Source organism: Eumetopias jubatus, unplaced genomic scaffold, assembly GCF_037043125.1.
Source record: "Eumetopias jubatus isolate StellerSeaLion01/CBP00866 unplaced genomic scaffold, mEumJub1_p1.0 scaffold_9, whole genome shotgun sequence".
NCBI classification, from domain to species: domain Eukaryota; kingdom Metazoa; phylum Chordata; class Mammalia; order Carnivora; family Otariidae; genus Eumetopias; species Eumetopias jubatus.
The window spans coordinates 49,862,636-49,888,372 of NW_028274815.1; the positions used below are offsets into that span (position 1 = coordinate 49,862,636).

The 25,737-nt window shown below is 43.9% G+C and overlaps 2 protein-coding genes across 8 annotated transcripts in view; both read right to left on the reverse strand.

The window, feature by feature from the left end:
• Positions 1–4,180, reverse strand: part of STAMBP (STAM binding protein) — a 42,979-nt gene extending 38,799 nt beyond the window's left edge. For 4 of the 7 annotated variants that reach the window (XR_003611258.2, XR_003611259.2, XM_088026455.1 and 1 more), the window contains exons 1-2: positions 4,118–4,180; positions 2,016–2,233 (exon numbers count right to left, since the gene is read on the reverse strand). Coding sequence is in view for 5 of the 7 variants with exons in the window: in XM_088026455.1 (XP_087882581.1) it covers positions 2,016–2,218 (203 nt within the window). In the remaining 2 variants the exon portion in view is untranslated. Of the gene's footprint in view, positions 1–2,015; positions 2,234–2,900; positions 3,544–3,618; positions 4,010–4,043 lie in introns of those variants that run through there. The other 3 variants (XM_028116111.1, XM_028116112.2, XM_028116113.2) reach the window with 3 other exon arrangements.
• A 12,538-nt stretch (positions 4,181–16,718) lies between these two features.
• On the reverse strand, positions 16,719–23,845 carry CUNH2orf78 (chromosome unknown C2orf78 homolog). Its single transcript, XM_028116182.1, has 3 exons — positions 23,746–23,845; positions 19,500–20,261; positions 16,719–18,628 (listed from the first exon to the last, which is right to left on the reverse strand). The coding sequence occupies exons 1-3, from the start codon at positions 23,843–23,845 to the stop codon at positions 16,719–16,721; spliced, it is 2,772 nt and encodes a 923-aa protein (XP_027971983.1).
• Between the last annotated feature and the right edge of the window lie 1,892 nt (positions 23,846–25,737).

Sequence of the window (25,737 nt, forward strand, 5' to 3'; positions counted from 1 at the left end):
GATTCTATTTAATACTCTCAACCATGATTCTTTGAAGAACTGTGCCCTGCGGGCTCATTCTGGAACTCTCCACAAGATTACTGGAAATATACCAGAATATTATTTCTACCAGCAGCAGAAGAAAGGGACAGTAGTCAAAGAAACCTCTCAGGAAAGTAAGTTTTGTGCCCACTGTGCCGAGGAATGAAAAACTCATAACAGCAAAGAGAAGCAAAAATGTAACTATAATTCTATGGAACTTTATCAACACTGAGGTCACATAACAAGGCATGATGGCATGGATGGACTGGATGATCTGAGGAAACAGGCACTACTTTTAAACTTAAAGAGACAACAGCAGTCCCTTTTCTACTGAAGGGACTCTAAAATCACAGTACGAATCCCAGGAAGTCCACTTCTAGGCTACTTTTCTCTAGAACACTGGTTTTCAACTGGGGCAATTTTGCCCCTCAGAGGCCATCGGGTAATGTCTGGAGACATTTCTGGTTGTCACAACTCAGGGAGGGGGTAAGGGGTGCTACTAGCATCTAGTGGATAGAGACCAGGGATGCTACTAAACACTCTACAAGGCACAGGACAGTACCCACAACAAAGAACTATTCTGCCCCAAATGTAAGGTTGACAAACTCTGCTGCAGAGCAGTATGTGATCAAAAACTGAATGTGATACAACTGAAATGCATTTATCATTTCTGGGAGAACATGTAGGAAACTAATAAGAGGACTGCCTCTGGGGAAGGGCACTGAGAGTTTGGGGAAAAGGGAGGGATAAGGAGACTTAGTTTTTTAAATATATATACCTTTTCATACCTTCTGAATTCTCTACCATATGTACACATTACCTATTCAAAAAATAATAAAAAATAACCAAAAAATAGTCAGTGTGGCTCAAAACTATGGTCTCAACTCTAGCTTCAATGTACAGAACATTACCAAAAAGAAAACAAACAAAAAACAAGACCTATGTTGTAGATGAACCCTGAATTAAGAGTCAGAAAATCTAGGGGTGCCTGGGTGACTCAGTTGGTTGAGCATCCGACTCTTGATCTCAGCTCAGGTCTTGATCTCAAGGTCTGGAGTTCAAGCCCCGTGTGGAGCCTACTTAAAAAAAAAAAGTTAGATCTGAGTTTTCTCACTCTAAAGTGTGGAACAAAGCATATCACTAAACCCAAAGCCTGCTTCCTCACATGTAGAATGGAAAGACAATATGACCTACTTCATGTACTTAGAACTATGAAGATCAAATGAAACAATGTCGGTGAAATACTCTGAACTATTAAGAGTCATACAAACACATTATAGTCATTATTTTTCTAAAGGTCCTGGTATTATGAAAGAACAAGGCTAGAGATTATAAATGAGACCCTTTAACATTATTCCCTTCCTAAATTACACATCATTTCATTATCATTGGGGCTTTAGAAGTTGTTCCCTGTATGATGCACTGCCATCTTCTATTTATGCTGCCTACCCTAAGATGCTAAATAACTCAAGGGAAAGGTCTTATGGTGAGCCACACAAACTGTAGGTGGTCAATACTTATTTGATGATTTGCATGATTATGATAAAGGTTAAGAAGAAAAACCTTTTTCCTGAATCACTCAATTTGTGACAAAAGAAGTAGAGGTGAGGAATTTTGGCTCTGCTAAACCTCAACAATAATCCTATGATTAGCTTCCTTAATAAAGAGATGACAGGAAAAACATTCATCAATACAAAACGTGTAGTTTAACCATCCTCTCTCTTGCTTAACAGCTGGGCCACGTGGGCACAGGCCAAAAAGCTAGGTCTCTTACTCATGAAATCACTGAGTCATGAAAATAACACTTTCAGTACTCATGACTTTGAATGTCAAGGACAGTCAGTATGTAGGAACTGCCTACAAAAATGATTAATGCTAATGATGTTGTAAAGTTCTCTAGTTTTAGCAATTCTGAGCAGCATAAATGAGCACAAGAGCAGAATGAGTGAGCCATCAGTCACCGGAAAAGAAAAAGGAAACTGGAGGTGTCTTACGTGATATACTTGTTATAGAGGATGAAGGCATGTTCAATGTTGCCTTCCTCAGAGTAAATGGATGCCATTCGGATAATCTCGACTCCAGAGCGGAAGTACCGTCGGGGTGGAATGTCTTCATTTATCTCCACTGCGCTACCCATCTGGGAGAGGGCCCTCACCCGGTCTTCGGGTGGAAGGCTCACATCTCCGTGGTCAGACATCAGGACCAAGAAATTCTGAGATAGAAAAAACAGGTGGCATCAGCACTATGGTCCCCATCACCCTAGCACAGCCTAGCACACAGTATGGTTTATCCCTGAACTTTTACCTTATGAAGAAATTAAGAGAGAAATACCATAGGCTGTGGCTTGTAACAAATAAGGTCTCTTTCCCACAATAAGGCTGAGACCCTCGAGTAAGCCCATTTCACAAAGATAAAAGCATTGGCTGACTCAAAAGCCCACAATACCTGTGCCATAATTAGGTGGTACAGGGAGGAAAACTATAATGGGGGTTCAGTTCTACCTTTCATATTAATCATTCCCTATCATTAGGTGGCCCTGCCCTCAGCACCATAAAAGGATGGATGGTATCTTATATTTTTTGCATTATTTCTCCTACCAGCTACCCACTTCCATTTATCCCAGTACGTGGCATAGTATACTCAATGAACTTTCTTGATGATTGTAAACCGATTTCAAGTTTGGTCATTTTTATTTAATAGTGAGAGTAAATGACATTTTTCTGTGGTATACTTTTTCACCTCTGATCACAAGGTGAGGGGAACTGGTCTGGGAATAAATGTTCACAGTCCCAGTTCTGCTCACTAAACCACTCTTCCAGTCAATCCACAACATCATTCATCACGTCAGGGTAAAGAATTTAGATCTTAAAAAAACTTACTCAAATCTACCTTCAAAGATTAGGCACTCTTCAAATAACAAAAGGGCACAAAGGTAAGCTGAAACGCAAAAAAACAGACCAACAAAAAGCCTAAGAGTTTTCCCTCCCTGTGTTTCAAACTGCAGTAATTCTACAATCTTCCTAGATACTGTCGCTGCTAGAATCAGATTCCAACTCCCAATCGGATATCACTCTACATCATTTTTAAAAACAATCTGGGTATCTGTTACACATCGAATTACAGCACACCCTGGCCAGCATGCTCTAAAATATACAAACTAGAGTAGAATCCATTTTGGAATTCAAGCCCCATGTCAACTGGTCCCATTTTGTCTTTTTAGTCTTAAACCTTACTCCTTCCCAATAGAGATCTTTTGCTTCAGTCAGGATTCTGATCTGCTCAGAAATCCTCACATGTGTTTCATTTGTCTATCCACTGTTTTTCTGTTTTTCACTCCAAGCCCTCCCTCAGAGAGGCTTCTCTTGGCCAATTCTATCTCTAGGTCACCCTTCTCCCAAGCTTCCTCTCTAAACACCCTCACGAATAGTACAAAAGCTGTGCGGACTACAAGGGATGCAGAAGCATTCCATCTCCCCCAAAGCCGTTTTAGAGGCTCAGAAAGCCGCTCAGCAAATCTAAAACTTCCCCAGGTTGCCTAATTAGTAAACTCGATCTAGCGCCCATTAAAGCTAACAGAAGCTTGTTGCGCCTCAGTACCTCTGGGGAGAGGATCTGTAGGGTCGAGAACGGAACCCCCTCCCAAGGCCAGCGAGCGGTGCCTGCTACTAGAGGGCTGAGCAAGACTCCCGAGGAGATGTGGCATCCGCAAAAAAGGGAGAAGGTGGCCTAAAGGACTGAGGAGGAACGATGAGGAGGAGGTCAAAGGAAGTTGCAGGAATGAGCGGAGGGGGTGTATTCAGTTGGAGAGGGACCTCCTGACACCTGCTTCAGGCCCCCTTCTTGAAGGCCCTCAAGCCCAAGTTGCCAACCCAGAGCAAAATTATCCAAGGTTTTCGGGTCTTTAGAGAGCAGGAGGCGGGGACGCGCTGGGCCTGGCTGGGACCGGAGCCGTCAATGGCCTCGCGCGCGGCGGGCCGGGCAAGGGGCGCGGGGGAGGACAAGACCGCAGGCCCCACACTCACGGCGGCCGATCGCCTTCAGAGTCCGACCACGCTCAGGGCCCCAGGCCCACCACATTCCCAGGACCCTTCCCCACCTGTCCCCGCGGACGACCCTCGTAGCTTCCGGAAACGTCACATCCGGTGGGCGCCCCGCCCACTCCAGCTGGTCTACCCCTTTCACTCTCAAGAACACAGGACCCGGGCTGGCAAGCTGGTGGGCGGGGTTAGAACCTCGACCTGCGAAAAAACCGACCAATGAGGAGAGAGCTCCACGGCGGCCATCTTGGTAAAGGAAAAGCAACAAGGAGAAGGGGAAGCAAGGAGTTAAAGGAACCAATGATCAAGCTAACTTACATTTTTAGAATTAATTTGATTTGGGGTCGAGTTTCCTGCCAGAGAGCCCCTATACCACACTCACACAAATCCACAAATCAACATTCAAGAAGGGATTGGTGATGCAAGTACCTGACTGAACTAACCAGGGTTTCTAAATCCGTGAAAAAAAACCTCCTGAAAATTTCAGCTTGTTTATGTCACTTCCACACAAAATTGATAGCCTGAGGTATTCGGCAATCGCTTCTATTGCCTAGAAAAGAACTTAAGACTAACTTTTAATGTTAGAACACCAATACAATTTGTTAAAAATGAGTGTTTAATTTCTAAGGGCCGTTGTGCAAAGCTATGGAGACATAAAAATCTGTATGATGCGGTTCCTGTCCCTGCAGCCAGGACAGGCGGTTATTTACACCAAGTACAAACAGTGGCATATTCTGTGTATGGGTGTGTGTATGAATATATGCACAGCCTCTTTCCAAAAAGGTCTTTCAAGCCTGCTATTAATTCTATCTCAGGAGATTTTGTGTATCACCACTCTGAAACTTTCTGCGCTCCGGGGATACTTTACCCACCAAACTTGGGGACTCTCCCTGTAAGTTCCTTAGCGTGATGACATGACCTATCCTTCAAGGTCTTGCTTAAAGCCCCTGCACTGGTGTTACCCCTTCCACCAGATCTCTAATTTTTCTGACTCTCTGTTGTGTATCTGTCTTTGGGATTTTCCCAAAGTGAGTCTATGTGGTCATTGGCTTTTCAGACTTGCGGCTGAAAGCACTTACCAGATTCTTTCTCCCCTACAAGCATAAATATGTATGTCAGTACAAGGATCCACTATCAATTATCCTGGATCCCATGCAGAGAACCCTGGCAAGACAGTTGTAAAGGGCACCCTACTGAGTCTTCACAATATTTCTCTACTGACTCTCTCCCTTCAGAATGTAAAAATAGTGGGTAGCGCCTGAAGAATTGAGGCACTGGGATGCTGGTCATAGGGAAGTCATACAATGCAGTCGAAGTCCTGGCAGAAGTCAACACAGGACAAAATCCAACCCATCCAACCTCTCAGTAAATATTTGTTGAGCATCTATTATGTGCCAGTTTCTGTTCTAGGTGTTAGGGATAGAGCCGTGAACAAATCCAGCAGGTAGATACTGTTATTCTGCAAGTACAGGCAGAAACAGAGCTGGTGGGGGGAACAGAGTCACCTGCTCCCATTAAGCACAGTTTCCAAAAAGTAGCTCTTCTTTGTAATGTTTAATATAACAAGTTAACAGAATTTACAAACATGCTAGAAGTTAAGACCATGATGAGAAGCCTTTAAGAAGCTATGAATGGGAAACACATAAAAGAGGGGTGTGAATAATCACAAACACAGCAACCATCACACACAGGCTGTCCTCGATATTAGAAAGGAGATATGCCCAGGTGATGGCAGTTCTTAAGATAATGGCTAAGAGGATATAGTAAGCAGGATCTGGTTCATTCAGGGAGGGAATTTGTAAATATTGGAGAGTTTTTGGCCTTTGGGGCAAGTGATCAGCACTCTTGGCTTTATAGGGACTAGAAACAACAAGCAAGAAAACACTGGCCAAGGTGAACATCTGACACTCTTCATTTCCTAATTAATTGGGAAAGTTGAAAACTGGACACTTTTGTATGTGCAACCAGGAAATTAAGAATTCTGTTGGCTCTTAGCATAACTGAAGAGAATATTCTACTTACTCCCACCTCAAAGGTTGGAAACTAAGCATCAAGGTATTCTGTCAGCAGACAGGCTTCAGCAGCTCACCTGGTGGGTCGAAGCTAAGCTAAGCTAGGAATTGAGGTGCTCTTTCTTTCTGGTGCCCACACCTAGTCAGTACATTTTCCCTGAATATAACAGTCTCCAAATGACCTCTTGCAAAGTTCAGTGTCACAGACTACTGCACTCCTGTAGGCTTATTTCTACCTGCTCATTCCTGGGCAGCAGCAAAGGACTCCTAAAAGGCAAAATTCTTACCTCCATATATAGCATCAGGGTAGAGAGAAAATGCCCAGATGGGCTTTGTGGGGAAGCTAAAAACAAGGAAGACTCCAGGCCCATATCACTTGCCTCCTTGTTACTCCTGTGGTGAGAGACATACCTACAGGGACAAGGCAATCTCATTAGTACAGGGATGACATCCATTCTTACCTACTTCAGTGCGATCTTACAACAGCAGCTAATATTCTTTTTATTTTTTTAAGATTGTACTTATTTATTTGAGAGAGCAAGTGTACAAATGAGGAGGAAGGGCAGAAGAAAAGGAAGAAGCAGACTCCCCGATGAGCAGGGAGCCCAACGCAGGGCTCGAACCCAGGACCCTGGGATCATGACCTGAGCCGAAGGCAGACGCTTAACCGACTGACCTACCCAGGCGCCCCTAATATTCTTTTTAAAACAAAAATCAGGTCCTATTGCTCCTGGGTTTAAAACCCTCCAATTACTTCCCATGGCGCTTGGAATTAAAAAATCCAAATTCCTCACTGTGGCTTATAAGAGTGACTTGGTCCCTGCTGTCTCTCTGACTTCATCTCCTACTCTCCCTGTTGCTTACTAGTCTCCACCACACTGTCTGAACATCTACTATTTCATTCTAGACCTTTGCACAGATGTTTCCTCTTCCTGAGATGCTCTTACCCTGGTCTTCACTTGGCTGGCTCCCTGTTGTCATTCACATATCAGTTTACATGTCACCTGCTCTGACCACACACTCTAAGTAGCCACCCAGTCACCCTCTATCACTCAGCCTTACTTGAATTCTTTTCATAGTCCTTACCACTGTCTGCTTTGGTCTTTTAAGGTCTGGATTGATTATTGTCTTTCATTCCCCCATAAGATAGGAAGATAGGAACTTTGTTTGACTTGTTCACAGGTGTATCCGCAGTACCTAGGATAGCTTGGGACCCCAGAAAACACTCAATATTGTTGAATGTTCAAATGTTGTTAAAATAAATGTTGTCTCACTGTCCCCAAAATTAATTACAAGGATGGCTAGCCAATTATGGTGATAACTGAAATGAACAATGAAAAACAGTGTTCATTATACTCTTGGGACCAGGTCTTCTCTACAAGGCAGTTAGAGTTAGGAGCAGGAAACCTCCAAGGCTAGACACCTTCATTAATTGAGCAAATATTTATTGTGTATGTATCATGTTCAGGACTCTATGTCAGGCAATGGGTCTACAATGATAACAAAGGAAAACTTAGTTTCTGTTGTTATAAGGCCCTCACGGATGAGAGCTTGGGACCATTAGAAGGGAAAAAGTTCTTTAAAAGATGATTAAGTTTCTCAAGTAGAGGCTAGGTGAGCTCCATGCCCCAAACACTGAAACAGCCTATTTTGAACATTGCTATGGAATGGGAATGCTCTGAAAGCAGAAATGGAATGTGTACTAAAGACAAATTGTTCACATTGTTAAAATTCTTGCTGTGAATCCATTGGGAATATAAAATGACAAATAGAATTTTGAAAATAAATACTTTAAAAAAGATGTGGGGGCGCCTGGGTGGCTCAGTTGGTTGGGCGACTGCCTTCGGCTCAGGTCATGATCCTGGAGTCCCGGGATCGAGTCCCGCATCGGGCTCCCTGCTCAGCAGGGAGTCTGCTTCTCCCTCTGACCCTCTCCCCTCTCGTGCTCTCTATCTCTCATTCTCTCTCTCTCAAATAAATAAAATCTTAAAAAAAAAAAGATGTGGAATGAGCTGTTCAAAAAAACGGGGAGGGGATGCAGCAAGTGTACTGGGATCTTTAATGCTGACATATTGCAACATATGCAACATTGCACATGCATGCAAATTATGTTCCTTTTCAGTTGAAGTTGGAGTTACCTGATGAAGTTGTTCCTTGAGACAGTAAAATTGGTAACATCAAGATGAATCTGAGGTTTGGAGCTCCACCTACAGTTTGTTTGAAGACTAGTAACTCCAATGCCAAGAAAAATTTCTAGTTGGGAAAATTAGTTCTTACGTATGCTTGGAAAGGTTTTTAATGTGTGTGTAATGTTACAATTAATGCTTAAATGTATACACAAGGGGTCAATTTAATTTTAGACATATTTTATTCCTTTGTTACTTGCTAGTTAGCCGTGAGTCAAAGCCTTTTGTTTTAGCTAAGATTGACATTCTGAAGATTGTAAATTTCAACAAGGGTTAAATGAGATAAGAAACTTTAGGGTTATTTGAATTGGACACTTTAGGTTGAGGGATTTTATAATTTTACATTCAGTTTCCAGATTTCTTTGCGAAAATACTGCCATATGACTAGGCACCATACATTTGAATGGGAGATAAAAAAAATTGCATGCCACTATAATTATACTTTGAAAAATATTCGTTCATTCAGTCAATCAGCTAATATTTATTGTGTACTTACCATGTGTCAAACATTGCTCAAGGCCTTGGGCATGTATCAGTGAGCAAAGCAGACAAAAACCAAAAAACTGTGGGTGCCTGCGTGGCTCAGTTGGTTAAGCGACTGCCTTCAGCTCAGGTCATGATCCTGGAGTCCCGGGATTGAGTCCCACATTGGGCTCCCTGCTCAGCGGGGAGTCTGCTTCTCCCTCTGACCCTCTTCCCTCTCATGCTGTCTCTCACTCTCTCTCTCTCAAATAAATAAATAAAATCTTTAAAAAAAAAAAAACTGTGCCCTCAAAGATCTTACATGTTAGTGATGGGTGAAGGAGTGATGGATTATAAACAATTATCACATTAAACAAGTAAATTACATAGCATATTAGAAGATTCTAAGTGCTATGGAGAAAAGGGAACAGATTGAAGGAAAGGAGAAGTATAAGAGGCAGTTGCAATTCCAAATAGTGTGATCAGGTAAACCCTCACTGAAAAAAATTTGAGTGAAGACTTGGTGGTAAGAAGAGCATTCCAGGCAAGAAACAGCAAGTGCAAAGGCCCTGAGCCAGGAGCTTGCTCGTGTACTTAAGGAACAATGAGGACTCAGAGTGACTGGAAAAGAGATGAGCAAAAGGGACTATAGCAGTAGGTTATGTAGGGTGCGGGTCAGCAAACTACAGTGTGACCTGTCTTTGTTAATAAAGTTTTATTGAGACACAGACATGCCCATTTGCTCACGTAATTTCTGTGGCTGCTTTCATGCCACAACTGCAGAGTTGAGTAGTTGAGACAGAGACCATCTGGCTCACAAAGACAAACATATTTACTGTCTGGCTCTTTACAGAAAATGTTCCTGACCCTTGATGTAGGTAAGACCGTAGAAGCCATTGTAGGGATATTGGGTTTGACTTGGAGAAAAATGAGGAGCCATGAGAGGGTTTTAACAGAAGGAAGAGAGGATCTGACTTGTGTTTTGAAAGGATCATTATAGTGATCATGTTGACAAATTTTAGAGAGGCAAGGGTGGGAGCTGAGAAGTCAGTTTGGATTGTGTTACACCGGGGTGCCCCCAGCATACCATGGCAAATTCATCAGGGTGTAGCAGGATATTTTAAACTTTTAAAGGATCCACAGCAATATTGACATCTGTCAGATACCGTGTGAGCTTCCATCTAGTAGGTGGTTCACAGTTTCAACATTAGGTCATGCTACTTTCCTTCCAGTGCTGCCATATCTTTGTGAAGCTGGGTTCTTGGCAGCCCCTGTGCTAAAAAGTCAGTACTCTTTGAAAATCAATGTGGGGCAGGAAATGAGGCTGGCAGTGTCCAATTTCACTCCAAGGTTTGAGATGTTGTACAGTGCCCAACTCACACACTCTCCATTAGCAAGTAATTGTGGTTATTTAAGAGTGAAATAAAAATATTTTTTCTTTTCATTTATAGGTATTATTTTTCAAATGTCTACTTAGTCGTTGGAGCATTGTATTATTGTACAATGTATTCTGTGACTGGAGCATTTTTCTCCTGCAGCTGCTCTAATGAAATGCCAAAATCTGGTGGCTGTAAAAGAAGCAGAAATTCCTTTTTTCACAGTTCTGGAGGCCAGAGTCTGAAATCAGTGTCACTGGGACAAAATTAAGGTGTAAGGAAGGCTATACTCCCTCCAGAGGCTCTGGGGGAAGATTTTGTTCCTTTCCTCTTACAGATCTGGTGGTTTCTGCCTGCCACACTCCAATCTTTGCTTCCATGATCACCTTGCTTTCTCCTCTGCTGTCTGTATCAAATCTCCTTCTGCCTCAGTCTTATAAGGACGCCTGTGAGGGGCCCCTGGCTGGCTCAGTCGGTGCACCATGGGACTCTTGATCTGGGGGTTGTTTGAGCCCCACGCTGGGCATAGAGAGTACTTAATAAACAAGTAAAAGGACATATGTGATTGCTAAGCTGGGATAACTTCTCCATATCAAGATCCTTAATTAATCACATACCCAAGGATCTTTTTTTCTAAATAAGGTAGTAAGATATACAGGTTTCAGGGATTAGGACCTGATCTCTTCGGATGGCCATTATCCAGCCTACTACAGGCATAAATACTTACTACATTTTTGGCACCTAACTACTTAATAAACGGGATTGTGAGGCATTTCTTTGAGCCTATAGGTGAGACACCAAGGGTTCGATGAATAGAGAAAGTTTGGGAACCACTGAGTTAGGAGGCTCTGCCAATACCCAGGCAGGAAATGACAGGAGCTTGGACTTGAGTAGAAGGGGAGAAAAGTGGTCAGAAGTGACAAGCTCTAGGTACAATTTGAAGGTAAGGCAGATGGAATTTGCTGATGTTCCAGATGTGTGGTTGAGATATGTGGTTGGTTGGGAAAGAGAAGAGTCAAATGACTGCAAAGCCTCCTTACACTTTTTCTGGAAAAAGTATTGCTATGACCTGAGATGAAGAAAGCGCTGCATGGACCAGATATTTTGCGAAGAGGAGGGCAGATTGGCGGTTCCATGTTGCCCGTGTTTAGAGACGTAGATACAAAGAGAAGAAAAAAAAGGAAAGAAAAGATGTACATTCCTGACCAGGGCCTGCCTCTGGACCCTCCACCTCTCATGGTGGTCAAATGTCCCTCCACCCAGGAGCCTCTTAGAAGTTATTGTTTTGACTTCTTATTCCAAACATGGACTGAGCAAATACAGACAGGAGAGACTCAAAAAACTTCATCTAAGCCAGAGTTCCAAAGAAGATAGGGCAAATGGGGCTCTGCTTTCAGGCACTGAAAATTACAGAACCCCCAAATTTAAAATAATTATGTCAAATGGTGGAGTGGAATTTCATTTTTTTAATGAAAAAAATTTTTAATATTTTATTTATTTGTCAGAGAGAGAGAGAAAGCACAAGCAGGGGGGAGTGGCAGGCAGAGGGAAAAGTAGGCTCCTCTCTGAGGAAGGAGCCCCATGCAGGACTCGATCCCAGGACGCTGGGATCATGACCTGAGCTGAAGGCAGACACTTAACAAGTGAGCCACCCAGGCGTCCTTGGAGTGGAATTTCAGACGGATGGAGGCAGCAGCATCGTTTTTGATTCTCCCCAAAACCTCTCACAGAAATAGACCAACCAAAACCAAATGCCCAAGGGTAGCATTTACCAGCCCCCCCACCCCACCCCAACAAGGGGCTGGGTGTAATGTAAGCCCTAACAGTTGTTTTGTGTGTTTTTTGGTTTTTGGGTTTTTTTGTAACGCAAGTGCCTGACATGAGCTTTGATTGCTGAGTTATCCATTTCAGCAACCCCTTCAAAGATGGCTATCTCCAATAAACACAGTGCTAGCTACATGAGGGGGAAATAGCCACCTGAGGCTTCCCCCAACTGAGGCTCCTTTGATTTAGAAATCTTGGTCGATTTCAATAACTGACCTTTTGGGCCACTTGTCTTTTCTTTTCCCTTAAATTCCCACTATGTTTTAAATTCACCACTAAGGAGTAAGCCCTTGAAACCCTAGGCCCCCACCCTTGACCACAATAAAAGCAGAACCCCTGGTCCCAGCGCTCTGTCTCTACCTGCCACCTTGCTGTGGGGCCCCAGGTATGCCGTGTAATTTCCAAGTCTTGTAAGTAATAAACCTCTATTTTTTCAAACTTCCCTGATGGTTGTTGCTAAAGGACTTGAAATTATAGTAAGAACCAGAGGGCTGCTCCAACCACCTTGGTTATTGATGGGCTGAGCCCTGCACAAAACAGTGGGGCAGAGCACCAGCCACAGGCCCAGACCTGCCTGGTTCCCCTGTCTGCACGAGAGGCAGGGGTAGTCAGAAGACCCATCTGATGGCCTGGAGGGCAGGAGGACTTCAAACTGCCCACAGGTATTCACTCAGCAGGTGGGTCAAGGTGAGAACAGCAGCTGAGACCCGGAGGGGTGTTGCCCACCCACCTAGTGGCTACATACAAGGTGCCCCAGAGAGTGTCTAAAGGACTGGGGTGCTCTTGCCCCCTCTGTTCTGACACTGAGCAGCCAGAGCGCTGTTCCAGGATGTGGCCCAGAGGAGAAGCTTCTCACAGAACATCAGACACAAAGGGAAATGTCTTGATAAAAGTCTGGGGAAGGCAACGGAGCCAGGAAACCTCAGAGAGCAAGCTGCCGCGTTTTTGAATACTACATTTGACCAACAACAACGACGACCGAAAAAAACAAATTCTGTGCAGTTAGAAACGTGGTCCTCAACCACAACTCCTTTTCCAAAGTGTACGAACGCTGATTTCACTTAAAACGTGGACAACAAACAAAGGATTGAGATCTAGTCCCACACAAAGGTAGTGTGGGGTCTGTCTCCATGGGATCGGATGGTGGGCCCCCAAATGTGGGGCGACGATCCGGTGGAAGCTGGTGGCGCGGGAGGACGAACAAAGGAGAGAGTTTATTGAATCCACCGCAAGGGAGCGGGGAGCAGGACGGAAGACGGAAGCTGTCGGCGAGGAGACAGCGGGTGGCGCTGTACTTAACGCGGGAAGGGGAGGGGGGAGGGGACGCACGGAATTCTCCCTTTTATGCTAACTGTGCCTGGGTTGTAAGTAGCCCGTTGGCTAGTAAGGGCCTATGGATATTTTGAGGTGGGCGCCCGCAGGGCCGGCTGTGTCCAGCCACGTGGCCGCTGTGGCCCTTTCCGCCTTCCCCCGCTCCAACCTGTCTGCCTAAAAGCAGCCTCGACAGGTAGCATCAGGAAATGAGAATAAGGAGCCGAATGGCATCCCTTCAGGCAAGGAAAGCAAGTCCGAAAAGACAGGCCCACAAAGCAGATCAAAATCGAACACGCTATTTCAAAACAAGCTAAAAGACATTTGAAGACGCAGTGCAAGAGATGAAAGAATAGGGGGTGAGGGAGGGAAGGGGAGGTTAATATCTAACGGCTCCAGAGTTTCTCTTTGCGGTGATGAAAAAGCTCTGGAAATGGGAAATGGCATTTTGGGTTTTGTTGATCTATTTCCGTGAGAAGGTTGGGGAGATTCAAAAACTAGACTGCTGGCTCCGCCTTTCTGGAGTCCTGCTCAGTTTTTGGACATAATTATTTTAAATGTGGACGGTGCTGATGGTTGCACCACATTAGGGATGTACTTAATGCCGCTGAATTCTAGACTTAAAATGGTTAAACGGTTGGGCGCCTGGGTGGCTCAGTCATTAAGCGTCTGCTCAGGTCATGGTCCCAGGGTCCTGGGATCGAGCCCCGCATCGGGCTCCCTGCTCCGCGGGAAGCCTGCTTCTCCCTCTCCCACTCCCCCTGTTTGTGTTCCTTCTCCCACTCTCTCTGTCAAATAAATAAATAAAATCTTAAAAAAAAGATGGTTAAACAGTCAATTTTGTGTTATGTATATTTTACCATAACAAAACAAAACAAAAAACCATGAAAGAACAACATAAATCAGAATTTGGCGAGAAGAAAGAGCTCTGGACAGAATTAAAACTAAAATTAAAAATTTCAGAAATGAAGACTTAAATTAAAAATAACATAAGAGTTAATGAACATAATGGGGGCACCTGGGTGGCTCAGTCGTTAAGCGTCTGCCTTCGGCTCAGGTCATGGTCCCAGGGTCCTGGGATTGAGCCTCGCATCGGGCTCCCTGCTCGGCGGGAAGCCTGCTTCTCCCTCTCCTACACTGCTGTGTTCCCTCTCTCGCTGTGTCTCTGTCAAATAAATAAATCTTTAAAAAAAAAAAGAGTTAACGAACACAATGGATAAGGCTTTAAGAGAAACAAACAAGAAAAGTAGGAAATTTTTAAAAATCAAAAAGAAGATAAAAAGAATTCTAGAGAAATGGCAAATAGAAAAGATTGGCAAAAAAGCCAGGACAACTCTGAAAAGAGTAATACAAATACATATAAGAATTTAGTATGCTATAAAAGTGACATTACAAATCAGTGGGACAAATTAGTCAAAACACTGTGATATATACATGTTGAGACATAAATAATTTCTCTGGAAGGAGTCACAGCGTGGCAAGAGTAGATGTCTCTCAGGGGGCAGGGAAGTGGGCAGCTGGGTATTTCTGTTGAATACCTTTTGTACCTTGTCCCATCATGTGAATTTATTACCTCTGAAGTCTGACTGCCTGAGTTCAAACCCCAGCTCCCCCAACTGCTAGCTCTTAATCTTGGGTAAATTCTTGACAGTCTCCAAGCCTATCTCATTATCTGTGAAATGGAGTGAATAAACTCTTGAAAAATGTAAAATATTATCGGAAACAACCCAAATGTCCACCAACCGATGAATGATTAAACAAATGTGGTAGAGTCATGCAATAGAATATCACACTCCTAAAAAGCAATGATGTAGACACACTACAACATGGAGGAACTTTGAAAACATTATGCTAAGAGGTCAGACACAAAGGTCATGTATTGTATTATTTCATACATATGAAATGTCCAGAGAAGGTAAATCCAGACAGATAGAAAGCAGATCCCCGGTTGCCAGGGACTGGAGGGAAGAGGGAATGAGAAGTGACTGCTAATGCTTAAGAGCGTTTCTTTTTGGGGTGATGAAAATGTTAGGGGTTAGATAATCGCGATGGTTGCACAAGCTTGTGAATGTACTAAATGACACCGAATTTACCATCTCAAAAGGTGACTTTTATGGATTGATAATTATATCGCAAACAAAATAATTTTTAAAATGCAAATTACCAGTTTTCCCGTGGTGACTTTCGCTGTCCCCATCTCTCCCCTCCCCCCACTCCATTCCCTTTCGGGCCCCGCCCCTCCTCTCCCCCCCTCCCTTCCTCCCTCCCTCCCTCCCTCCCTCCAGCCGCCCCACGAGGTCCGGAGGAGCACAGTTAGACCCGTGGCGCCCGCGTGCTGCCGCGGTGGGTGCGCTACCCGGTGCGCTCCGGCGCCGGGCGCCCGCAGCTCTTACCCTGCGGAGAGGGACTGGCGGATTTTTCTTGTGCGCTTCGGTTGGTCACGTTTAGAGAAGCCGGCATGTGCCAGGGTCGATGGAGGACGACCTGACAGGCCCCTCAAGTTAATATTTAGGTTCCTACAGAAGTTTGATCTCGACCACCAGTAAACTCCGGACGCTGTGCTCTGAAAGCCAGGTTGGCCGCCTACCGGCGCTTGCAAATACTGAATATGGAGCCATATAAGCCTCAAATGGAAGCCTTGTGCTCCGCCTGCAGCGTGACCTAAACCCATTGCCGAATCTCGCTAGTCAAGTGGCACAGCGGGACTAGCCTTGCACGTTATTGTGCACGTTCACCGGAGTAGTGCATTCGCAGGCCTGGGGCATAGGTGTTTAGGAAGCGGTGATTTGTATCCCAGGCCCGGTTCTGCGTGGCCCTCCTGCTGCCGCAGTTGGCTAGGCTCCTGTTATCAGCTGCCCCCAGGATAAATGTGAGCCCTTGCAATCCTTCTGGTAGATTCCCCTATGATTTATACTTTCCTTACCCAACCATAGTCCTACATGGATAAGGCAACCCAAACCTTCTGGAGGTGTGTCCTGAGTCTCTTGTTTTCAAAAATCCCTATCTGGTGGACATGGGACATAGGGCCGGTGTCCATGAAAGGTTTTAATTTTTCCTAGTCAACCAAGACTCATCTGCTGTCAGCTTCAAGTCTATACAAAATGTATTCTTTTAAGCCTAACCTCAGACCCTGATTCTGCCATTTCCCCCACTCCTGCTTTTCATAAACCCATAAAATCTCTCCTCTTTTGGCCTTTCTAGGCTTGGACCAAGTTCCTTTTTCTTTTCTTATCTCTTTCTCTCATTCTCTCATCCAACTTCCAGTTCTTTCTTTCTCATGCAGCCTTTGATTCCCACCCGCACCAAAGAAAAACCACAGTTAACAGCACCTCAGAACTCAAAAAGACTTCTTTATTTCTAATCGACTAATTATATTTATTACGTTTTATTAAGTCTTAAAATATATGCAAATAAATAAATTTATATCTATCTATCTATATATGAATAAACAGCTGGTACCCAGATTGGTACCAACAATCCTAGCACCTCTTATATTGCATAGCCATGATATCGAGCAATTTCCATATCCTTTTCCCTCTCAATGAAAAACTGCACTTTCCCCAAAGAGGTGTATTTGGCAGCATTCTCACGCTCTTGCTGAGCCTGCCTCTTCATGGCCTCCCGCTCTGGTCTCTGCTCTTTTGTGATGGGCTTTGACATTACTGGCTCAGGGACATTGGGTTTCCTCCATGGAATTGGTTGAAGGCAGAAGTCTTGGAGTAGAAATTGACTTGGAGGTTTGGATGGGGGCTGGAGCTTGGTCACAGCCGTGGGAGCAGGCTCCCACTGGAGAGAAGTACAAGATGATGTTTTGTAGGGTGCAGGCCTAGAGGCAGCAGACTGTGGGACACTAGGCCGGGTAGGGTTGGTCAAACCTGGTCGGGTCGGATTGGTTGAAGTTGGCCAAGCTGGTCTGGCAGGACCTGTCAAGGAGGCAGGAGTCGGCCGGGATGAATTGACTGCAACAGGCTGAGCTGAGCTAGTAGAACCAGGCCGGGCAGGGTAAGACCGACGTGAGGCCAGAGACTGTGGCCTCCTAGGAACAGGTCGAGCCTGAGGCTTCTCCAAGGTTGGAAAAGGCAAAGGCACCAACTTGACCTTCCCAGGAGGTGGCAGCTCATACTGGGATGGAGAGGGACACTCTTTGTCCTCACCTCTGTCTCGTTTCTGGGCTTTGACTTGATTTTTCTCAGGACCTTTACCCTCACGTGGGGTATCAAGCCATCGTTTGATGGCTGAGGATGGCTGGGCATCTTTCAGGTTCCTGGAGCTTACCAGGGCCCGGGAGGAAGACAGTCCAGTTTTCTTATCACTCTTCTTCCCCAGTGCATGAAAAACCTGCACAGACTCCAACATGTGCATGCCTAGGCAGCTTCGAGGCTTCTTAAAGGTCTCTTGGCTAAGCTCGGGTTGATTTTTCTTCTGCTTCATCTTGGGAATGGTTGGCTTCTCCTCTGCCTTGACTTTGTTCCCTGGCTGCTTACTCTCTTCAGCTTTCTTGGGGTTGTTTTCTCTGGTCCTTTTGGTCTTTTCCTGCCCATGGCTCTTTGTTTTGCTGGTCCTGCTGGATGCAGCTTTCTGAGATTTGCTGCTGGAATGCTTGGCCATGTTCACAGGAGCACTGTTACTGTCTACAGCATTGCAAATAACCACTTCTCCCCCTAAGAGGCACTCTGGGTTCTTCACCTGGATTTTGGTCTTGGGAGTGCCATTGATAGGCTCAGTGGCTTTATGCTTGTTCTTCCTGACCTGATTAGAGGGAGCCTTTATGACACTTGACTTTTCTTGCACCTGATTCAACTTGATGACTCTGGTATCTTTGGCTTTGATCACCTTGGGACCTTTGGCTTGATCAAGGTCTTTCAAGGAATTAAAGAGCTGGGGAAGATGAATGTCCTCTACCAGTGTAGCGATGTCTGCAAAATCACCACTAGATTCAATCCCATTTCCAAGGGTCACTTGGTCTTCAAGACTCAGGGTATTTTTTCCCAGATTGGTGTTTTCAGAACGAGGCTGCTCCTCCTGGCCCAGGGGATCAATGCACGCCAGGAGCTGGTGAATATCAGGAATGTCTAAAGGAAGTAGTGGAGGATCTTGGTTTTCTATTGGGATCTGGTAGGCGTCCAGAGGCTTTGAAAGCTTGGTTTTAATATCATCCAAATTCTTGTTCTCTGTTTGTTCCTGGCTTGGAGCTGGAGGCAGTGCCAGCACATTACTAGAACTCTGGACTGGAGCTATCATTGAGATGTCTCCAAGCTCAGGTGGTGGGTTACTTTCAAGCATCTGGATATTTCTGCTACTGTAGGACTTGGGGAATTCTGGAGTTTGCGGCAGACAAAATGTCTGACTTGAAGGTTGCAATCCCAGGGAAGTCTCCATCCCCAGGGAAGTCTCCATCACTACAAAGGAATCAAGGAAAAAGTCATTATCTGGTAAGTGAGATGCTCCCCCTAGACACTAATACAGAAATCATGCACCTCCCAGCAATGGGCAGGGCAGTTCTACCAGCTTTTCTTAAGGATCAAGGACAGCACCATGCGCTAGGAGGTATAGGAGGTGACTTCTAGTTCTTACAGGTGATCATTTGATGTCATTGGTTCTTGGTTTTCTTTGTATTTTGTAGGGTTGTTTTAAGTCAAATAAGAAGTAGAAGTGGTTTGTATTATGAAATGTTTAACAAAGCCTAGCATTCTCATATAGAGTCACTTCAAGTCTCTCCCCCTTTCCTTAAAGAATAAAACTACTTCACACCGTGGACTGGGAGAGGGAATGGAGCTCTTCCTGATAAAATATGTAAACGAGGGTAAATTCTTAGCCTGCTTGCTTTGGACAGGATCTCGGAATGCAAGGTCTTAAATCCTGGTGTAAATTAAGGAAGTGAGGCAGAGTTAAACTGTCTCCATCACAACAAGAGTTCCGAAATGCTTTCCAAAGAGACTGAAGCAATAGCTCGGGGAAGGGAGTTCATTACCATGTGGTAGTACAGGGAGGGTGATCGGCTAGGGCAGTGAAAAGTGTGGGAGCCCTTGCTATGCTCTTGGGGTTCCTGCACTTGTAGCATAGCTGGCCATTACAGTGTACCACCTTCCCACCTCTGCGCAGTGTTCTTGAACAGAGTCTGAAAGTGGAGAGCACCGAGCAAGATCGTGGTTATTAACCTCTCAGGACTTACATTCTGCCCATCTGGGGACTCACTACCTCTCAGCTGCAGATTTGACCCTCTTTTTGAATGCTGACCTTATTTCTCTCCCTCTTGCTATCTCTACTCACCTTGAAAACTTGTTTCTGTGAGGGGTTGGGCAGACACAGAGTAGTAGATTCCAGAGGTGGAGGCTGGTGGTAGGACGTTTGCGGGCTGAACCTCCTTTAGTACCATCACCATTTCTGGCTGAGGGGCAGAGGCCCTACTTCCGGTGTATGACACTGAGCCATAGGATTGCAGGCAGGGGCCAAGTTCTCCAGACAGTAGAGGACCCAGTGTGCCTTGATTATAGTAATATACCTGGCTTCCTTCCTGGTAGGGAAGTGCTAGGCTATGTCCTTGATTTGGCATCTGAGATGGTGTTCCCTGAACAAGGCTGGCAGAAAGCGATGGATACAGAGGGACCATGTTATTGGCCTCTGAAGTTTTATCATACGGGGTTGCCATAGACATGGAAGACACAGCTGTGTCCTGGTCAATGACAGTCACAGTGAAGTCTCTGAGCAAAGAGGACTTCTTTTCAGTACTTCCTGTGACATCCCACTCAAAAATCCCGGGATAGGAAGCAGCTGATGTGGAGATCTGGCTCTGGCGAGTAACTCCAGACAACATGGTTGTACTGCAATGTTGGTAAAGGTAGGCACTCCCCACAAGTGGCTGGAAGGAGGTGCCAGCAACTGATGGCACTAGCCATGCTGAACTGACTGCTGGAGCGGAGACTCGGGAGAAGTTGCAGACACTTCCTGTCAGGGAAGCCGCATTGCTCACCATGGGGAGAGAGAACTGCAGAGAGTTTGGAGTTCCAAGTAAAGATGGATTTTGGAAATTTTCTGTAGGGAAAAAGAGGGTGATGAAAAATCAGGGGGATGGATCAATTCTCACTATGTTTGAGGAACAGCATTATCTTAAAGTTGTTGCTACCAGGAAGCCTCTGAACCAACGCTTGCTGAGATACCAAAGCCCAAACCATGTAGGATGGTGGTCGTTACTCGTCTATAGTCACCGCCCGAGCTCCCAGCTTGGGCCCGGGTGTGCAGAAGACCTAGGTGGTGTGCAAAAGACCTAGGTGGTGTGCTTCATGCATCGTTCTTTAGGCGAGAAGCAGCCTTCTTCCTGCCCTAGCTTTGCCTGGAGCCTGCCCCAGCAGCCACTCGCATACCACTTTGTTCTAGATTGAAGCATTTCAGTACTCGGAGGGCCTCAGAGAGCCTCTGTTCTCACGTTCTCATTCTCCAAGGGACAAAACTGAGGCTCAGGGAGGTCACATGGACTTGTTCAAGTTCTCCCCTGATGTTAGGTCTCATTACCATGTTACAGAGCCTAAGTATCATGACTTCTTGCCAGGACCCTGCTCTGAGCATAACACTGTCAGAAACCAGGAGAAATGCAACTAGTATAGACCTTTTCTCCCCCCATTAGAGAACAGTACAGCTATGACCATATTGTAACTTCAGGGTCTCGTTTTGCTTGTGCAGTTCACGCGCTATTTCCTAGAGTTCATGTACAGCTCAGTCCATTGGTAAATGTAAAGGGTCCCTCTTGGGGCGCCTGTCTGGCTCAGTCAGAGGGGCGTGTGACTCTTGATCTCGGGGTTGTGAGTTCGAACCCCACGGTGGGTATAGAGACTACTTGAAAATAAAATCTTTTTTAAAAGAAAAAAGGGTCATTCTTATTCTTTTAAATCTGGTTTCTGATCCTACCTCAAAATGACTACCTCAGAGTAAGTTTCTCAGGAAGTGCTTTTTGAAAGAAAAAAGTTATTTAAACTCTCTCTGAGCTTCAGATTACTCATCTATAAAGTGGTTATAATAACAATGCTAATAATGGAATAATCATTCTTACATGAATGAAAGTGGTACATTACACTTTTTATATTTATATGAAGGAAGATATGTTATGTTCTGGAAAGACAGAAAAATCATGAAAAACATATATTACAGAACTAAGAAGAAATATATAGATACTAGCGAAAACTGGGATATGTAGCAAGCATCAGAGCATAATAAGTTCACTAATAAATGAAATTCTGTATCATATATGCAATATGATGGAAGTGAATATTGCATACCCTATTTTGATGAATACTACTAACCAAAACACAGCCCCACAATAGAATGAGTTCCTAGCCAGTGCATGTAGACAGAGAAGATATATCAGTAAAAATTGCCTAACAAGCAGCAAATGCCATAAATGTGAATGTAGAGGTAGCCACAAGTTTTGTAGACAAATATTTCAATAAAATCTGGTACAAAGCAGAGAGGGAAATAGTAAGTTTAAAGGAATTCCATTATGGGTTCGTTCACATTTTTTCTGAATATTACCCAGCAAGTAACAGGTACTAGGTCTAGTAGAAATATATGTTTCAACTGAACTCTACCTCTGAAACTAATATTATACTATGTTAGTTAACTGAATTTAAGTTAAAAAATAAATAAAATCAGAAGAAAACAATAAAAAAGACATATATATTTCAATATAATCGTATAACAAAAGCGAACACTTAAAAAACATCATGGAGGTTTTTATATTCATCCAAAAATTTATTTTAGTCATCTTCAACATCCAGGAAAATGTCACCTTCAAAGCCTAAAAAAGCCATCATCACTAAAATCAAATTAAAAAATTTTTAATGTGGAAAAACCCAAAGGACTCCACAAAATTGTTTTAGATGAATGTGGAATTAGAGATGTGGGACTTGACTTTTTCTTTTCTTGTTAAGTTGCTAACTAAGATCTAAAAACAGATGTGTGCCCTCTGTTGGGAAGAAAATAACTGTAGAGATGAGAAGCAGCCTTATGATTCAATCTAGGAGATGCCAATTTTAAAACAAACTTAGTCTGATCTTTAATAGGCAAAACATCTACATAGCTTAAAAGTCAAAATGAAATAAAACTGAGGGGTGCCTGGGTGGCTCAGTCGTTAAGCATTTGCCTTCGGCTCAGGTATGATCCCAGGGTCCTGGGATCGAGCCCCACATCGGCCTCCCTGCTCCGCGGGAAGCCTGCTTCTCCCTCTCCCACTCCCCCTGCTCGTGCTCCCCCTCTCTCATTGTGTCTCTCTCTGTCAAATAAATAAACAAAATCTTAAAGAAAAAAGAAATAAAACTGAAAATTCTGTTTCTTCCATCCCCCCTTCGATAGCTACTTTTATTAGTTGCTTGTTGATAAGAAGCATCTTTTCTAAATTGTATTTCTAAAATGTTTACATTTTAAACTGTTAAGTGCCATCTGTGTTCAGGGGGCCAATAACAAAACCTAAACAGCTGAGTATGACTTTTCTGTAAGCTGCTTTTCCTGGTGAGGCCCTATTCTGCCCTTCCTTTCCTGCCTTGTCTATTAATGGAAGTGTTTGCTAAAATCAACTTTGTTTTGCCCTGCTCTAAGCAAATTTCACTTTATGCTCTTTCTGCTTTAATTTAAAATCTTTGGTTCCCTTCAACATTCCATCCTAAACTACCTCTTTTTTTCTTGAAAGCTCCTCTACACTTCCCCTTCACTCTTTTTTTTTTTTTTTTTAAGATTTATGTATTTATTTTGGAAAAAGAGAGGGAGAGAGAGAGAGAGAAACAGACTTCCCTCTGAACACGCAGGGAGCCTGACGCAGGGCTCCATCTCAGGAGATCATGACCTGAGCTGAAGGCAGATACTTAGGCTGCTCAACCGACGGAGCCATCCAGGCGCCCTGCATCCCCTTCGTTCTTAGTATTTTCTCCTCCCCCTTGGTTCCCGTTGGCCTGTGTTGAGGGAAACAATCCTGAACTTCCTCACCTTTTGAGACTTGCCTCCCCAGAGCCCACTCTTCTCCATCCTCCTTCCCTGATTTCCCTTTTCACCCACACCAGGTAGAAAACTTCAAATCATGTGACTCTGACTTTCTGAACAGCACGAAATTTAAAATACTACATTTGAAATATTAGTGGAGGGACCATTTCACATGAAACATCTTGGCAAATATTGCTAGTTTTCTACGTAACCAAGGTTTTCTCTCTTTCTGTTGAAACACTCTCAAGAAGTCTCTGATTTCATTTTCTCCCTGGGTGCCCTTTAAGACTCAATATTAGAAAATAAAGGGACCAGAGAGAACAACCAATCTAACATCCTAACATAACAGACGAGGAAAAAACAGATTCTGTGAGTCAATGACTCATCCAAAGTCACACAGCTAGTAAATGCCAACGTCAAAACTGAAATGAGGTCTCAGATTTTTAGTTCAATACTTCCCCCCATTAGTCCGTGCTATTTTGAATCTACAACTACATTTAGGGTAAAAAAAAAAAAAATCCAATGAGAAACTTTTAAAAGTTTCTTTCCCTACCAGACATGGTCAGAGAAGAAGAGGAAACATCCGCTGCAGAAACAAGGGATGCGGAGCCGATACTAGAGGGTGTCGGAGCAGCTGAAGCCAAGGAGTGCATGTGTCCAGTATGAAGGTCACCGGTCACTGGTCACTTGCGATGATCCAAATTTATTTACAGACAACTCCATGGAAACCCCAAGATTCTACCAGGTGGTGGTAGGTTTGGTGGGAGAATGATGTCACAAAGCAGGCAGTTTAAAGGTATGAGGGAACCAATGGGGAGGTCAGATTCCCAAAAAGAAGACGGGATTGGGTGGAAGGAGTGGTAGGAGAGCTAAGGCAACACCTAAGTGGTACCTAATCCGACAAGACAGATGTGATAATCTCACTTTCCCCAGGATCTTATGTTAGGGGAGTCATCTCAACGTTTCTTAGAGATGTTCATTGATATAATTACCTAATAGTTATTTATATTCTATATATCATATTTTATCTTGTGTATTCTACATTTATAATTATATATACAATTAATTAACACCCTTAGAGGCAAAGGAAAGGCACATCTAGGTTGAACAATTACAGGTGTTCTGAAATAATAGTCAATCTGATTAGTGAACTTACTGCAGCTTTTAAGGAGCAAAGGAAGGGATTAAAGAGGTCCTTTGGTAATTTGGTTAAAGAATAGCGTGAAGTTCGTTGAATGCACCTTGCGGGGAATGATGCGGTGCAGGCTCTTCTCTTTCATTCTTCTCCTTGAATCCTAACTTTCTTGGACTGTGCTGGGCTGGGCCAGGTTGGACTTAGATCTCTCTTCTCTCTTTCATCATGGGCACTGTTTCTGGGACAAGCCTTGATCTTGCATTCTTAACACTCCTGGATGTTACTTCTGGTCAACTTCCAGCAGCAGGAGTCTTCTTTTCAGTGTCTGATGCTTCCCAAAATGAATTCTGCCCATTAGAAGCAAATACCAGAGAGCTGGAGAACGCAGCTGATTGCAGACCTTTCTTTTTCCAGCATTTGGTTGCAATTCTTTTGCCCATAATTCGCTACCTCTGACTCTTTGGGCCACATGGGCATCCTGCCATCCCGTTCTTTTATAGGTAAAAGGCATTGATGGCATTCGGGATACTTTCCCTTTTTCCTTCTCACTTAAGTGTATCCAGTGTGGCAGTTACTGTAGCCTCCACCCCCCTTGCAAACAGCCACTGTAGAATCTTGGGCCTTTAGGATTCTTTGCCTGCCATGCTTGGGCGCAAGATCAGGCAACATGAAGAGGAGAATAGTTAGAGAAAGAAGAGGACATTCTTTGAGGCTAGGGAACATGTGTGTGGAGAGTACAGGAAAAAAGAGATTCCTGTGGATTTTTGCTTTCTGTGAGAAATAAATTGACACTGGGACGCCTGGGTGGCTCAGTCAATCAGTGTCTGCCTTTGGCTCAGGTCATGATCCCAGGGTCCTGGGATCGAGCCCCGCATCGGGCTCCCTGCTCCGCGGGGAGCCTGCTTCTCCCTCTGCCTGCCACTGCCACTGCCACTGCTTGTGCGCTCTCTCACTCTCTCTCTCTGACAAGTAAATAAACTCTTAAAAAAAAAGTAAGTTGACACATTTTGGCCTCATTTTGTATTAACAGAACATACAATTATATACATGTTCATATACATATAAATGTAAATTTACATATACATATGAGCATAACACTTACATAACAATTATAATATTAATTCATATATAACATTGATTATAATGTAACTTATATAACATATTTTAGTATTTAATATCTTATAGTCATTAAGTTATTTATGCAACTAGATAGTGCAGCAACTGCCATGAACTCTCTACACTAAAGAGAATAATCTTAAATATATTTTTTCACTTTTTTTGTCATATTACCTCATTTATATCGTTGATTGGTATGTTTGTAGAATATAGTTTTTTTTTAAAGATCTTACTTATTTGTCAGAGAGAGAGAGAGAGAGAGAGAGCACAAGCAGGGGGAGCTGCAGGCAGAGG